Here is a 16,086-nt window from a genome sequence, read left to right as displayed (position 1 = left end):
TCAGGTACTCCTGACTCCAGAGCCAGTCTATCCACTGCGCCACCTAGCCACCCCCAAGTATATCTTTTTAATGTAGAAATAGTGCTTATTCCACTCATGCACATGCATACTTTCTTATCTGTCTTTCATTTTTTAAATCACAACCTATCATAGTCCTGGAATCCTATTCAACCAGATCTTACTGTTAATTATCACATAAAATTTTCCTTCTCAAATGGGATTTGCTACTTCATCTTGTTTCTTACCATACTTGATGAATTTGTTTATAGACAGCTTAAGCTATGACTTTGATTGCTGGCTTCCTGACTTGAATTTTGTCTTCTTTGAACTTAATAGAGATCTCTATCCTGACTGTATTTTAAGATATGATTCAGAAAACCAAAGCCCATGTCCAGGCACCATTTGCTTAACTAACTCTTAACCTTCCAAATGTTTTTCTTCTAAATTTCTGGCCTTCAATGGACAACAGTCATGAAAAACATCACTTGCACCTAAAAGTCTTCATTTTATTGTCCAAGACTTTATAATCATTAGCCATATTTTTAGGTTTCTCTCAATGTTATTTCTGCCCATCAGAATCAGAAGTGGACCAAAGTCATCCAGTTTGATAATTCTTAGTACTTTCTCTATCAAGTAATACCTTCTTCAGTTTACTTTGCCAATTGCTCTTCCTGAATGATTTTCCACCTGATAGTATCTATAGATACACATTATTCATTAGATGACAGGTAAACTGCTTCTTCCAAGCTCTCCCTGTTCTTTCTGTAAAATTCTTCTACCCTTTCACCACCTCACATAAATTAAAATCTTCTTTGTTTTCAGATTTAAGTTTTCTTTTTGTTTATTTTTGTTAGGCAACGGGGTTAAGTGATATGCCCAAGGTCACACAGCTAGGTAATTATTAAGTGTCTGAAGCCACATTTGAACTCAGGTCCTCCAGACTCCAAGCCTGGTGCTCTAGTTTTTTCAACTTGAGGTCCTTTGAGTGTCTTTGTGCCCCAAGAACAGACAACGAAACAGTAAGGAAACACATTTCCCTTCTTTATCTTAAAAGATTTATCCTGGTAGTTAAGAATATTGATCTGTTTACCCTTAAGCTTTTGATTTTAGGTTGCTGATCTCTCCTTCAGACTTGAGTCAATGTGGCTACCATTCACAGAGAAATAAATTGTTAGCTGGAAAAGAGTCTAGAATTCATCTAATCCAATCTTTGATTTATAGAAGAGGAAACTGAGGCATATCCTGAGTTTTCTTACTTGCCCAAGATTACAAAACTGTTAAGTAGCAGTAGCAGAGGTGGAATTCATATTCATATCTCCTGGCTTCTCTCTTCTATTCATTGTTTTATTTTTTTTCTTGTGACTGATTGGACTAACAAATGTACATGTCCTTCCAAATATCCCCTTTGCTCTAGCCAATTCTTTATTATTCATTCACCTGTTCGATTACATGGTTTCATGAAATCCTTTCCAACTTTGAGGTTCTAGCATTCTACTTTTACATTGTCCCCTATCTAAAAATGAAAATGAAAATTCTGATTTCTAATGAAAATCTTATGACTGAAGTTGAATAAATTGGTTCTTTTTCTGTAGTTACTGATTTACTGTCTGTGGTAGTAAAAAATAAAGACAGAGTTACTGTTTGGAATTAAAGAGTATGGAATGGAAAGAGATTGAATTAAGAGACCTAGACATAATTGAATGTTCTAAATAACCTCTAAAGTTCTGTCTATCTTTTAACATTGTTGAATTCAGTTCCAGATGTATCACTAACTGTGTGGTCTTGGATTTTAGTAACTGTAAATCATTTTACCTCTTCTAGAGGCTGTATTTCCTCATTTATCAAATGGGAACAAAAATGCCTTTTTTGTCTTTCTCTTGAATGTGATGTGAGACGAAATGGATATTTCAGACCATATAGATTAGAAAATTCTATACACCTGTACATAGGATTATAAGTGCTAAAGGAAATCATGTATTTGTGAGTTTGAAACTACTTCAAAAAGTAGTAAGCACTATATGTAAAATCCTTGAATCCCTGCTTTGGCAAGGACTGCAGAGGTCCTCTATTCTCTGCTTGAAGACCTTGGGCTATTATTTATTGCAGCTCCTTTCATTGTTGAACTACTCCAGTCATCTGAAAGTTCCTGCTTATCATAAGGCCAAATTTGTTTCACTGATGCTTAACAAATGCAAAATTGTTGCTGGTTCAACTTCCTTTTCTCCACTTTATTTTTAGGAATCTGTATCTGTCCTAAATCTCTTCACTAGAATTCGGTAACTCCTCAAGCCCGCACACCAGGACCACACTACGTTGTACAGGAAAAAAAACCACTAAACATGTGCATGGAACCCCAGTTATCAGCTGGAAGATAAAAGGGGTAGGGCGGGTAGGTGGACCTGGAGAAACCTTCAAGATTCTTATTAAATACCTGATTGTGAACTCTGTTGAACAGTATTTGGGAAAGGGACAATGTTGGGGGAACCACTCAGATTTTAAGAGGAGCCTGTTCTTCACAAAGGGCAAACAGAAGAGAACCAAAATGGGCAGCATCTCCATTTCACACACCAGACAAGATTGGTGTGGCCAGGACCAGCTCAGCTTGAGAACAAGGTTACCTCTTCTGCTCCATCATCTCTGAGAAGAGACAAACAAAATTACTTCCTTTTTTTGTCATTGTTATAGTCTGGGGGAATTGGGAACTGGGGTCAGTGGAAAAATCAGGCTGCATGTGACCTTAAAGACATGGCAGCCCCACACCCCCCTCTTTAAATGGGCTGCTCTAGAAGCCAAGACCCTTTGGGGGTCAAACTTTCTCATGTAAAATGGGATGGGAATTTGAAAACAGTAACCTTTCAAGGGATTCACAGCTGGGATTTGGGATTTCCAGCCCCCAGAAGGTGCCAAAGCTAGGAGTGACCAGGAAGAGAGTGAAATGCCATACTGTGTATTCTCCAGTGCATGCCACACACTCTTTAACTGTAAATCCAAAAGGCCAAACAGCTCTACTGTACTTGAGTGTGGTGATTTGTGTAGGAGGGACAGTTTATACTGGCAGATTGAACCACCCAGCTTAAAGCAAAATGGTGACATCCAGCACTTAAAACTGGTTAGGGTTTAACAACCACGAGGCCTCCAAGGACAACAGCAGAAGAAAGGATTTCATTGCAGCTCAATTAAAATGACTTGAAGGAAACAATATCATTGAGAATGTGACCCATTCAGAACTCATCTCTCTCATGTGTCTTAGGGAGAAATGTGTCTTGGGGAGAAATAACCAATGTGTAAAGTCCTAGCAGAACCAAGGAATGTTTGGTCTACCATATCTACTGCCACTTAGGTCATAGTATCACGTGACTCAAAAAGGGCAGGGGGGGTTGGTTTTTTGTTTTGGTTTTTTTTTTAAGGATGAGGTAATATTGGGTTGGATTTGCTATCAAAGAAAACAAGTTATTTCAAATTGTCATTCTTTTGAATGGAAAAAAGAGGCCATCATGTGTTTATGAATCTGGACACCAGCTTTTTTTTTAATTTATTAGATCAAAGCTTTTCAGAAAAGCATTTTTACTTTTCAGAGTGAAATCTTAATTCTTTTGTTTCCTTCTGGACAAGTGGGGTTCTTGGTGCTTTGAGTGGTACAGTGTGGGGAACCTTGGGAAGGGCAGTTTATGTGGCTTTTAGCTTAAGGAAAAAAAACCTTGCTTCCACTCCCTGTAGTCCTTTACTCTTGTCTGTGTGCTAATCCTCACTCTTGCTGTACATTTGGCCTTCATCCCTGCTCCTTTTCCCCACTATAACTGGATGTCAGTTGACTGTCTCTTGTTTACCTTACTTTGATTGTTCCTTTCAGTAGACCCTACCCTACTATGTGGATCATGTGGGTTCTGAGTAAAGAGGTCAGTCAGGACAATCTGGGATTACCAACTCCTGCAGAATGACCCCAGTGAAGAGCAGTCTCCTTAAGAAAGAATTGGACAATTTGGACCTAACAAATTAATGTGTGTTCCTTAGAGCTTTAGGCAGGATCTTTGAAATCTTGTGCCTGGCTCTTCCTCCACCCTTAACCCTTTTGACAGTTCTTTGGCCAACTTAGGTATGCCTGTTGTAGCCCATAAGAGCTGTTGAAGCCAAACTACCATTTGAGCCTTTCAATATTTTTGCCTTCCCCCTCCATGCCCTCTCATATCTACCTTTTAAGCTGAAATGACATGGCCTAGACTTCTGTGACTCATGTAGAAATTAGCAGCCTGTCACAGCAGTTCCTACCTCAGAGGTTTATGCCAGTGAGGGCCTGTTTCTTAGAGTAGGACAGCACTGAGCCTGGGTGGGGAGAGATTGGGGAAAGGCACCTGATTGAAGTTCCAGAAGAGACTTAATGCCTTTTGTGCTGGTCACTTGTAAGAACCGTCCCCACTCCTGCCTTGAATTGGAGGGTACTTTGAAAACCCCAACTGAACAAAGACGGGAGAAATAAAGCCACCCATTCCCTTGGGGGTCCAGATGCTCCACTAAACAGCTGTGCCATTGCAAAGATTGTGACAGGGCATCCGTAAACATTATTAAGTAGAGCTGTAAGCTGGTAGGAAAAACATACTGAAGAAAAAGTTTTGCCAACAAGCCAGGGTTTTCTTGGTTGCCTATCTTGAAAGCCAATCCTCAATGCCTTAGGTAACAGTTGAAATGCCCAACCAGGCTCACCTTTCTCTTAAGTCTAAGCTGTGTAGCAGCTTCTAAACTAAAAAAACTATTCAAAGCACAGGTGAGAATTTTATTTGGATTTAGTGGAAAACTCTGCTTTTTGAAATAATGTTTCCTTTGCTCTGTGACTTTCCTTGAGCCTTCCCATATGTGTTTCTATGTGTGTATATATGTATGTGTTTGTGGTGGGGGGGTTTTGTTTCATGTGTTAAAATCAACTCATGATTTTCATAAAACTCCACCTCAGAAAAGCAAGAGAGGGATAGGAAAGGGGAATAGCCAGCCAAGTCTCCAGAATTTTCCAGGTTGTTGCTTTTTTTTTTTAATGGCCAATGAATGTGCACATTATTTTCATGCCTCTTAAAATTTTTATTTTTAAAATCAAACGTGAATAACTGGATAGCTGAGAAACCGAATTTCATCCCACACCTAACAGAGGCAGAAAGAGCATCTTCCCAATAGAATTGACCTCTCACCTAAGCCTCACAGGCTTGGGGAGAAAGGCCATGGAAGCCTGTGAGTTGTGTTCTAGCCTGGTTGTTGTTCATAGTCAAGAATCCTTAGGGACGTTGACCTGACTGCCCAGGGGCACCAAAGAGACTGCTGGGAGAAGAGACGTGTGTGTGTGTGTATATATATGTGTGTATGTGTGTGTGTGTCTGTGTGTGTGTGTATATACATATATATATATATTTTAGTTTTTGTTTTGTTTTTTGTTTTTTTCAATGATAAAATCAACTCCCGCCTTGTTCCACGCCTCCTGCCCTGTGCAGTTGCCAAAGGGATTCAACAATTTCAGGGAACTGCCCTCAGATGTGGGGGGTGGGGGGCGGGGGGAGCTGTGTGCATGCCTAGATCTCTGCCTAGAATCTTGTGTCATTGATTGTGCGAAGCAACTGGCTGTCCAGTGTCTGCTGAATTCAGCTTGTAAATGAGACAACAAAAAAGTGAAATACTGTTATTTTCCACATATGATCTGTGACATTACTGAGTTGTACAGTTTTGAGGTGGTTTGGGAAAGAATGGGGAATCCCTCCCCCAGAATTGATAGAAGCCAGTCCATAGAGGTGGGATGCTGGACCCACGTGTTGCATCAAAAGGTGGAGAGTATGTATTGAGAGAAGTGTAAGTTTTTCATGTAAAGCAATGTAACTGGCATTAAACAAGTTGTAACTTTAAGCTTGAACCCTGTCTCTTTGTCCAAAGCTTGATGTAGAGCTGACCTTCACCTTGACCCTTCCATGATGCTGACTTCTCCCCAACCTTGCTCAATTCTGGATGGCCCCCAGCAGTTAGCCAATATTGAGTCCCTTCAGGCATCTCTGACCGACCATCAGAGGTCATCTGGTCCAGCTCTGTTCTCCCAGCAATGCTCTACCCACTTCACCCTTTCAGACATTTCCTTCCCCGGGAAATCTGTGTCTGTTAACTTATTGAACAAGTACTGGGGGACCAAGCACTGCCCGGAAAATGGTTTCTGCTCTCAGAAAACTTGTCTTTTTTTGTAGGGAAACAGCATGTACTCAAGTATATTCAAAACACATGCCAATTAAAAGAATTGGGATTAGGAAGGCAATTGTCAGAACTATTAGATTGGGTTGTAAGGGAAAGCAGGCTTTGAGAGGCAGTAGTCAGGAAGAAGAGCATTCTTGGAAAAGCAGATGGGAGCCTGGTGAAGGCATGTTTGAACCAAACAGATTTCTCACAGTATCTTGGTGAAACTGGCAGCATTAAGTATCCACCCATTTCAGAGGTGAGAACATTTAAGACCCATAGAAATGCATGACTAGCCAAAGAGCAGAGGCAGGAGTCAATCAGGTTAATCCAAGGGGCAGAGCCAAGTCTGATGGAATGAAGGGTTCCTCTCCCCTGTACCATACCAAGAAAATCTTGGACAAAGGAAGGTCTAACATCTAACCAGGGCATCTTCAATAGAGTGAAAACTAAATTCCAAAGGATCACATAATCTGCAAACATTAGATTCCTGTATGTGTGCCAACTACAAACACTAATAAATGCCCCCTTTTCCTCAGCAGCTCTACTGCCTTCACCAGAAGGAAGTTCCTTCAGGTACATGTACCCCCAAAAGCCCAGGCCTTACTTTGCTTCACTGCTTTTTCCTCAAGAACCTCCTCCCTGCTTGCTATTGTTGACCCAGTATTAAAGTGGGATTTGGAGACAGTCCTTCCCAATTCCAGAATCAAGGCTCTTCATGAGGTGACTTGTATCTATCTGCCTGGGTCTGTGATTACATCTTTGCAGATAAAAGAACTCTTCCCAATACAGGTTGGTCTGAGAGTTAGTTACTTAGTGCCTGATTACAGTCACCTAGCTAAGATATCAGGAGCTTGATCTCAAGCTCAGCCACTTATCCACGATGCCAAGTTGCCTCACATTTAAATGCCATCTATCTAGTCAAATGCCTTCAATTTACAGAGAAAATGACTTGCAGACAGATTAAGTGGTAGTGCAGGTATTCAAAAGTAGATTGTCATCTCCAACAGTCTTGTATTTGTCTTGGGAGAGTCTTAATCAGCAAAGAAAGAAGGTAGAACATCCCTTCCCTTCTCCAGATTCACAAGAGGAATGCCTCCTGACAATGGAAATGTTTAGTTTTTAGAATAAGATTACAGGAATCTAATAATTGAGACATTCAAAGCTTTTGAGCTTAAAATTCAACAAATATTAAGCACCAACTCGGTAAAATTAGTACAACTTAAGTGAAAATAAAGTTAACAGTAAAACTCATCTCTTTAGAGGATTAAAATACTTCATTTAGCCCAGTTCCCTTGGGGCAGAAGGTGCTTGATGCATGTTTAATGACTTAGAGATAACTAAATATGCAATTATCCCAAGAAAGTTTAATGGTCTGTTTGGGATCAAGAGAGGACCATAAAGTTGTCTTGAAGGTGGCATTTTGGCAAGGAAGATATTTATGATTTAAGCAAAGATTTAAGATGAAAATGTTTTGATAGGTTCCAGTATTGAGACTTCACACACACATGTACACACTCATTTTCATAAATTCCTATCACTTTTTCCTTTCAAAGAGATTCTTTAGGCCTCTTGATTGTATTTTCATGGCTGTAGAAAATTCATTGGAACGAGGGATTACGTGGAGCGTAATTTAAAGGCTAGATTTAAAGTCCTGTTGTGGGAGAAATTGGTGTCACCAGTAAAGACTGAGCTCTTATGAAAGTAAAGAATCATGACTAGCCCTGGAGCCGAAATAGTTGAGGATTTTTATTTCTCAAGCCTGCATGGTTCGCAGATTAAAACCTTTTTTACTGAAGAGACAAGTTGCTTGTAAGTGGCTTGAGGACAGGGTGAATAAAAAAGTTTTAGTCAGTTAAGGCACAAAGGAAAAACAGCCAGAAGAGCTAGCTAGCTAGCTTAGACTCCAGCTAGTCCAGCCTGAGGAAATAGAGGCAATAGTTCTTCAGTGGCCTAGATCGGGAGCATGTGGTTCTAGCTTACAGAAAGTGCCCATCCTTCAAAGAAGAGGAAAGAAGGAGAGGCCTTCTGGGAGCCCTTACATAAATGTATATCCATAGTAGGTTAGACTTAAGGGGCACTTGGGGAGTGGTTTAGCACCTGGCTCGAGGTACTCTCCAATACGCAGGCCACGGGGGAGGCCTTCCAAGGAGTGGCTAAGAACAGTGCTCATTATGCATGAACAGCGGTCTACATACTAGTCTTTCCTTCCCAAAGGGTGACTTTTAAATCCAACATTATTTCCTGTATCCTGCATTACTTCCACAACCACTTCTGTCTTTTCGTGCAATTCCCTCTTCCTTTGATACCTCAGCCAAACTTACTGTTTGATCTCTGTATATGGTTTATATACTCTGCCTCTGTACCTTTGTCAGCATTTCCTCATTTCTGGATTACCATAACCTTCATATCATAACCTTTGATATGTTATCCATTCTTTAAAGTTCAAATCAAATACAACCTCTTCCAAAAAGCCTTCTCTGATCATCACAGCCAGTAATGTCCTTAGGCCCAACTCAACTACTCACTTGTCAACCTCATCCCTTTTCAGATTTTATTATATTTAAGTAACTATGGATATTATCTCTTTACTAGAATGTGGCTATAAGGATAAGGACTGTGGTCCACCATGTTAAACAGAAGTTTTTACATGTACTAGATACTTAATAACTATTGAAAAGCTGAGACTTAGGTCCAGGGAAAGAAGAAGGGGTAGTCTAGATAGGGGGAACAAAGGAAGAGAATGTTTAGGGACAGGAATGAATATAGTTATCATTTTTTATGATTTTCAGATATTAATTACCAATTATTACTCTTATTAGGTCTTTTCCCCTAGAAGATAACCTTATAGTGATAAGCTTCACTCTGCACTAGGCAAATCCTCAGATAATATACACAATACAGCTTAAAACTACTCACAGCTTCCTAGCTTGATAGGTCCTTCCAGAATTTCTGTTTTGGGCCTTGGTACACTTGGGGGTTACCTACATCTCCTGCAGTTCTCTAAGACCTAAATACCTACTATGTGCAAAGAGAAAGTCAACTTGATGAGAATTGAAGCCTTGAAGAGATGAAGGCCTAGCTTTTTAAGTCTGATTGACTTTATGACCTAAAAGCAAATAGCTAAACATTTTGTTCCCTCAGGCAACTCTCAAAGACTATTGCAAAGTAGCTGGGGATCTACCTCAGAGCAGCTAAGTAGTGTTAAAACACTTGGGCCTGGAGTCAGGAAGATTCATCTTCCTAAGTTCAAATCCTGCTTCAGTTACCCTTGGGCAATTCACTTAAGCATATTTGCCTGTTTATATCTATAAAATGAGAAGGAAATGGCAAGCCAGTATCCTTACCATGAAAGTCTCAAATGGGGTTTTCATGAAGAGTCCTGGAAAAAAAAGTCAACCCTCTGAGCCACGACTGAACTCTGGAACTTCCCTTCCCTTTAATGAAGTCAAACATGACCAAAACTATCAATAAGCCAAGCTTATGTGTAGTGGAACAACTTAGAGATGCATGTTTGAATGAACTCTGGAAGCTTTACAGAAAGACATGGTGACCATTACACCAAATATGAAAGAGTAGAGGGTGTGAGAATATGGGGGTGTTTGGGTTCCAAGAGAATATGGAGAATTGTTAGTCTACATTACAAAGACTGGGGTCTGCCTATATGGTAGGCCTGGAGTCATTGGAATTTAGTATTAGGGTGATGTGGTCAGACCTATTCTGTAGGAAAATCACTTTGATGGTTGAATGGAATTTGGCCTGAAGAGGGGAGAGACTTGTGGCAGGCAGACCCACCAGCGGACTATTAGAACAATTCAGCCATGAGATGATGAGGGTTGCACTAGAGTTGTGAGAGTGTCAAAAAGAACTGGATATAATTGAGAGATTGTTGAATCAATAGACTTCAGCAACATTTTGGATAGGGGAGGGGAATGTCATGTAGTGAGGATGGATGATATCAAAGTTAGGAGGAGACTGGGTGTCAGGGGAAATGGTGATACCCTTCCCAGTAATAGGAAAGTTTGGAAGAGGGGAGAAAGACAATGAGTTTCATTTTTGACATGTTGAGTTTAAGTTGTCTTCTGGACATCCAATTTGAGTTATCAGATAGGCAATTGGAAATGCAAAACTGGAGATCAGCAGAGAGATTAGATCTGGAGAAGTAGAGTTAAGAAATATTAACATTGAGATGATAATTATATCCATAACAGTAGATTAAATCACCAAAAAAGTAGAATAAATAGAGAAAGAAGAGGACCCAGGTTAGCCCTTTGGTATTCCCGCAGTTAGTGAGTATGACCTTAATAAGGTTTCCATAAAGAAAGTTTAAAGGAATGATTAGATAGGTAGGAGAAGTGTCAGGAAAGAGTAGTATCCCCAAAAACCTAGAAAGAAAAGAGTAACATGAAGAGGTGTCGATAGTGTCAAAGATTTCAGCAAGATCAAGAATGAGAATTGAGAAAAGGTCATTGGGGGCAGCTAGGTGGCGCAGTGGATAAAGCACTGGCCCTGGAGTCAGGAGTACCTGAGTTCAAATGTGACCTCAGACACTTAATAATTGCCTAGCTGTGTGGCCTTGGGCAAGCCACTTAACCCCGTTTGCCTTGCAAAAAACCTTAAAAAGAGAGAGAGAGAAAAGGTCATTGGATTTCACAATTAGGAGATTATAGGTAACTTTAGAGAGAGCAGTTTTGGTGGAATGATATGGTTGAAAACCAGATTGTGGGCAGTTAAGGGTGTTGGAGGAGAGGAAGTGGAAATATGGAGAAAGATCAAATGAAGGGGTTTTTTTGAGGATGGGAAAATCATAGGCATGTTTTTAGACCATAGGGAAAGTAGAGAGAGATTGAAGTGACAGAAGGCATTTCTGTGATATGAGATGAGAGTAATGAGAGAAGACATAGCTCTAGGTGAATGGCTTCAATTTTTTTGGTAAAGTATGAAAAGGAATGCATTGCTAATGGAATAGAGGATTTCTAAACATTCCTAATGAAAAATCTTGAATACACACTTTAAAATGAAACTGTAGACACCAAGAGAAGCATAGAAAAGTATATTTGTGTTGTAATTAGAAGAGAACATGTGTAAAGTGTTCAACATATCAGTAAAAGAATAAGAAATAAAGTTTTCAGGGTCAAGGTAAAAATAGCAGACCCTATCAGAGGTTTTGTTTGTTTTAATGGTCTAAAGAGAAAGGCATAAATTCAAGAGACATAAGAAACTATACTAGGGAAGAAAGAAGGAAAGGGAGGGAAAGTAAGAATATATGATGGGGGGCGGCTAGGTGGCGCAGTGAATAGAGCACTGGCCCTGGAGTCAGGAGTACCTGAGTTCAAATCCAGTCTCAGACACTTAATAATTACCTAGCTGTGCAGCCTTGGGCAAGCCACTTAACCCCATTGCCTTGCAAAAAAAAGCACTAAAAAAAAGTATATGATGAAGGAAGTTATCCCATGAAAGCCCCTATCCCATTTGAACTAAATAAAAGAGCATTTTTATTACTACACCACATACTACTACCCCATAAAGATTGTGACTTGGAAATATATTAGATCAAAAGGGAAACAGGAGACAACAAATACAAGTAGTTTTTGTTTTATCTTTTTTTTAAAAAAATTATTTAAGGCAATAGGGTTAAGTAACTTGCCAAAGTCACACAGCTGGGCAATTATTAAGTATCTGAGGTCAAATTTGAACACAAGTCCCCCTGACTTCAGGGCCAGTGCTCTATCCACTGTGCCACCTAACTGCCCCCATCCTTCATTTTTGAAGACCAGTGGCATCACAGGATAAGGTCTTGACTTGTGTATGAATTGGATTTAAGTGAGGCACAGTTGTACAAAGTCATCAGTCACTGTCTCTCTTCCAGAATCATTGAAGTTGGGGCAGCTAGGTGGCGGATAGAGCACAGGCCCTGGAGTCAAGAGGACCTGAGTTCAAATCCAACCTCTGATACATAATACTTACCTAGCTGTGTGACCTTGGACAAGTCACTTAACCCCACTTCCTTGCCAAAAAAAACCAAAACAGAAACATTGAAGTCCAGTGATAAGACAAAACAGAACTGGGGATGGCCTGGGATGCAGGGGATGACCTTGATGACTTCAATGTCTGACCAAACTCTAATGCTCCATTGCACCTGCTTCAGCCAACTTCATGACCATGGGATCAAATTGTTCTTGTCCACCTATTCCACCAGAGGAAATCTTCATATGCTTGGGATAGACAGCCCTCTAACTCACTGAAGAGTTAAGGTCTGTTGGTTGCCCTCAACTGGGGGTCTACCAAGATGTTTTACTGGGGTGTTCAGCTGCTGTGCATGTAACATGTGGCTTCTTGGAGCCATAGTTGAGAGTTGGATGAAGGTGGATACCAAAGGTGGATGAACAGTCCTGACAAGGTCTTGATTAGCCCTCCCAAGCAGGATAGGTAAGGAAATCATCATAAGTGAAACAAACTCAGATGTTTGAAAAAGGGACAGGAAGGATAATTAAAAGGGAAGGAAGAAACAAGAAATACTTAGGATCAGGGACAGGGAAGGGAATGAGAAGAGCCTTGACAGAGAGAAAACAAGTCTTTATGTTTTTAGATCATTTGTTTTTAGATCTTTTCTACCACTTTCTTATTTGAAAAGAGAAAGCAGAAAGAAAAAAAGGACACGATAGATGGAGAGAAGCACACATTTAGTGCTCAAGATCAAATCACAACTCATAACCTCTCCCCACTGCCTTCCTAGTCTTTTTATTCCTCACTCTATGATCCAGTGACACTGATCTCCTTAATATTCCTCAAACATAACTCTATCTCCTGACTCTGGACATTTTCACTGCTTGTTCCAAATGTGTGGAATTGTTTCTTTCCTTATCTCCATCTCCTCTCTTCCTTGGATTCCTTTTTGTTGTTGAGTCATCTTTCAGTCATGTCTGACTCTTCATGATCCCACCTAGGGTTTTCTTGGCAAGGATACTGGAATGGTTTGCCATAGGTTGCATTAGTTCACCTCACAAATGAGGGAACAGAGACTTATGTGTCTCTTCCAGGATCACCCTGCTAGTGACTGAGGTCCAATTTGAACTCAGAAATATAAGTTTTCCTGACTCCAGGTCCAATGCTTGCTCTGTTGTGCTACCTTGGTTTCCTGTTGGATTCCTTTAGGTTCCAGGTAAAAACATCTGAAAGAAATCTTTTGTTGTTCCCCATTCAAGTTAAGATTAGCTCCTATTTATCCTGCATTTGGATAGAGATATCTGTATGCTGTCTTTCCCCACTAGACAGGAACTTTCTGAGGTTAGGACTTTTATGGTTTTTTTTTTTTTTATCACCAGTCCTTTGCACATGAGTAATAATAGGACACATAATAACTGGACATCAATAAATGTTTGCTTATTTGTTGATGAGTTGGATGAATTTACCTATGAAACTGGAGAGAATAGAACAAAACAATAAAATAGAATCTGACAGTGTGTCACTTAACAAGAAATAACTTTAAACATGGAATTAAAATGAAGTACTGGAGCAAAAATCCATTATGTTTCTGGAGAACTAAAAAAAATGGATGAGGTTACAGTAAATATAGATGTGATAAACCAATAAGTGAGATAAGAGAGAAATAAAGTTGCATTTGTCTAGTAAATGTAATGTGTTTAAGAGCACCACAGATAATAACATAGCATCAAAATGCTTAAAGAAAAAGTTAATTGAATTAGGAGTAAAAACAGTAATAGTGGGGGGGGCCTTAAAGCACTCCTTTTAAAATAGACATATCTAACCAAAAAATTATCAAGAAATAAGACCCTGAATAGAACCTTAGAAAATTAGAGATGATAGCACTTTTGCTCTTATTGAATAGGTATAGAAAGGAGCTGTATATATCACCTTTACAAGAACTGAACATATATTGGAGCATAAATACCTCTCCAAAAATACAGAAAAAAGACATACTAAACACAGCATCTGTTAATCACAATGCAATAATAGTCAATAAAATACCTTTAAAAGAATTTTAAAAATAATTGGAGACTAAATAATATAATTCTAAAGAACTGGTAGATAAAAAAACAAATTTTAGAAACAATAGGGAATTTAGTAAAAGAAGGTGACAAGAATGAGATGACATTCCAAAACCTCTGGGATGAAGCAGTTTCTTAGGGGAAATTTTATAACCCTAGATACTTTTTTTTCCTCCCAGGATTTAGCAAGTTGCTTGGCAATTAGTAGGTGCTTAATAAAAGTTTATATACAACTAAAAAAACTTAAACAAATCAAAAATTTTTACAATAAGTAGAAATATTGAAAGTTAAAGATTAGTTGAATTGATTATTAAAAACTAGAAACTGGTTTTTGAAAAAATAAAGTAGATGAAAATAAATGAAAATAAAATAAATTAAAAATAAAGTAGATGAAAAGTTGATTTGTTTCTGGGACAGCTAGGTAGCTCAGTGGATAGAGCACCGGTCCTGGAGTCAGGAATACCTGAGTTCAAATCCAGCCTCAGTCAATAATTACCTAGCTGTGTGGCCTTGGGCAAGCCACTTAACCCCACTGCCTTGCAAAAAAACTTTTAAAAAAAGTTAATTTGTTTTTAAAGAAAAGGAAAACTAAACTGTACATACTGAAAATTAAAAAGGAGAACTCTCAACTGGAGAAAAAAATGAAGTTATCAGACTATTTTATCCAAATAACAACAAAGATTAACTTAAAGGAAATGATGAATACTTTCAAAAATATAAAATACATTAACAAAAGAAGAAATGGATGACTTAAATAATCCAGTATTGGAAATAATAAATTGAATAAACCATTAATGAACTCCCAAAGAAAAATTCCTGGTACCTGATTGATTTTTTATCAAACATTCAAAGAAAAATTACCTTTTTTACCATAAGAAAAGAAGGCACCCTCTATTCACTTCTTTAATGTTACAAATATGGTCTTCATACCTACATTGGCAAGAGAGACAAAGAAAACTACAAACCAATATATCTAATGAATGTTGATACAAAAATGTATTAAAATATTAGGAAGCAATGTTGACACAAAAAATTTAATAAAATAATAGGAAGTAAGTTATGAAAATATTAGCTGCATTGTTGGTGGAGTTGTGAACTAATCCAACCATTCTGGAGAACAATATAAAATTATACCCAAAGAACAATGAAATTGATCATACCCTTTGACCTAGTAATACCAGGCCTATATCCAAAAGAAATCATAAAAAATGGGAAAAGACCCATTTGTTCCAAAATATTCATAGCAACCCTTTTTTGTATTGGCAAAGAATTGGAAATTGAGGGAATGCCCATCAATTGAGGAATAGCTGAACAAATTATGGTATATGAATGTTATAGAGTACTCTTGTTCTATAAGAATCCATGAATGGTTGGACTCTAGAGAAGCATGGAAAGAATTACAGGAACTGATGCTAAGTGAAGGGAGCAGAACCAAGAGATTGTACCCATTAACTACATTGTGAATTGATCAACCTTCATGGATGCAGCTCCACTCAGCAGTTCAGAGAGCTGGGGACAACCCTGGGAGACCTGTTATGGACAATGCTATCCCCATCTAGAGGAAGAAAAGCAAAACAAAACAGCAACAACAAAAACTACAGAATCTGAATGAACACTGGTCACTTTTTTAAAATTTCTCTTATGTTTTTCCTTTCTATCTCAGTTTTCTTTCTTTTCCCTTGGTTCTAATTCCTCATGCAAAAAAATAATCTGTAAAAATGTTAAATACAAATATATATGTACAATGTTCATCAAACCATTTGCCACTAAGGGAGGGTGGAAGGAAATTATGTAACCTATAAATATGCATATGCATGTGAATGAATGTTGAAGAACTTCCATGACATGTAATTGGAAAAATTGATGAAAAAAAATGTATTAGAAG

General features: G+C 38.6%; 1 protein-coding gene across 5 annotated transcripts in view; it reads left to right on the top strand.

The window, feature by feature from the left end:
- Positions 1-5,877, top strand: part of FZR1 (fizzy and cell division cycle 20 related 1) — a 92,589-nt gene extending 86,712 nt beyond the window's left edge. For all 5 annotated transcript variants that reach the window (XM_074204158.1, XM_074204155.1, XM_074204159.1 and 2 more), the window contains one exon: positions 2,239-5,877. In XM_074204158.1, the coding sequence (XP_074060259.1) occupies positions 2,239-2,280 (42 nt within the window). In that variant the 3' untranslated portion in view covers positions 2,281-5,877. The remainder of the gene's footprint in view (positions 1-2,238) is intronic.
- Positions 5,878-16,086: the final 10,209 nt, after the last annotated feature.

The sequence above is a fragment of the Macrotis lagotis genome, chromosome X (assembly GCF_037893015.1).
Source record: "Macrotis lagotis isolate mMagLag1 chromosome X, bilby.v1.9.chrom.fasta, whole genome shotgun sequence".
In the NCBI taxonomy this organism is placed as follows: domain Eukaryota; kingdom Metazoa; phylum Chordata; class Mammalia; order Peramelemorphia; family Peramelidae; genus Macrotis; species Macrotis lagotis.
This window is presented reverse-complemented; position numbering and strand designations above follow the sequence as displayed.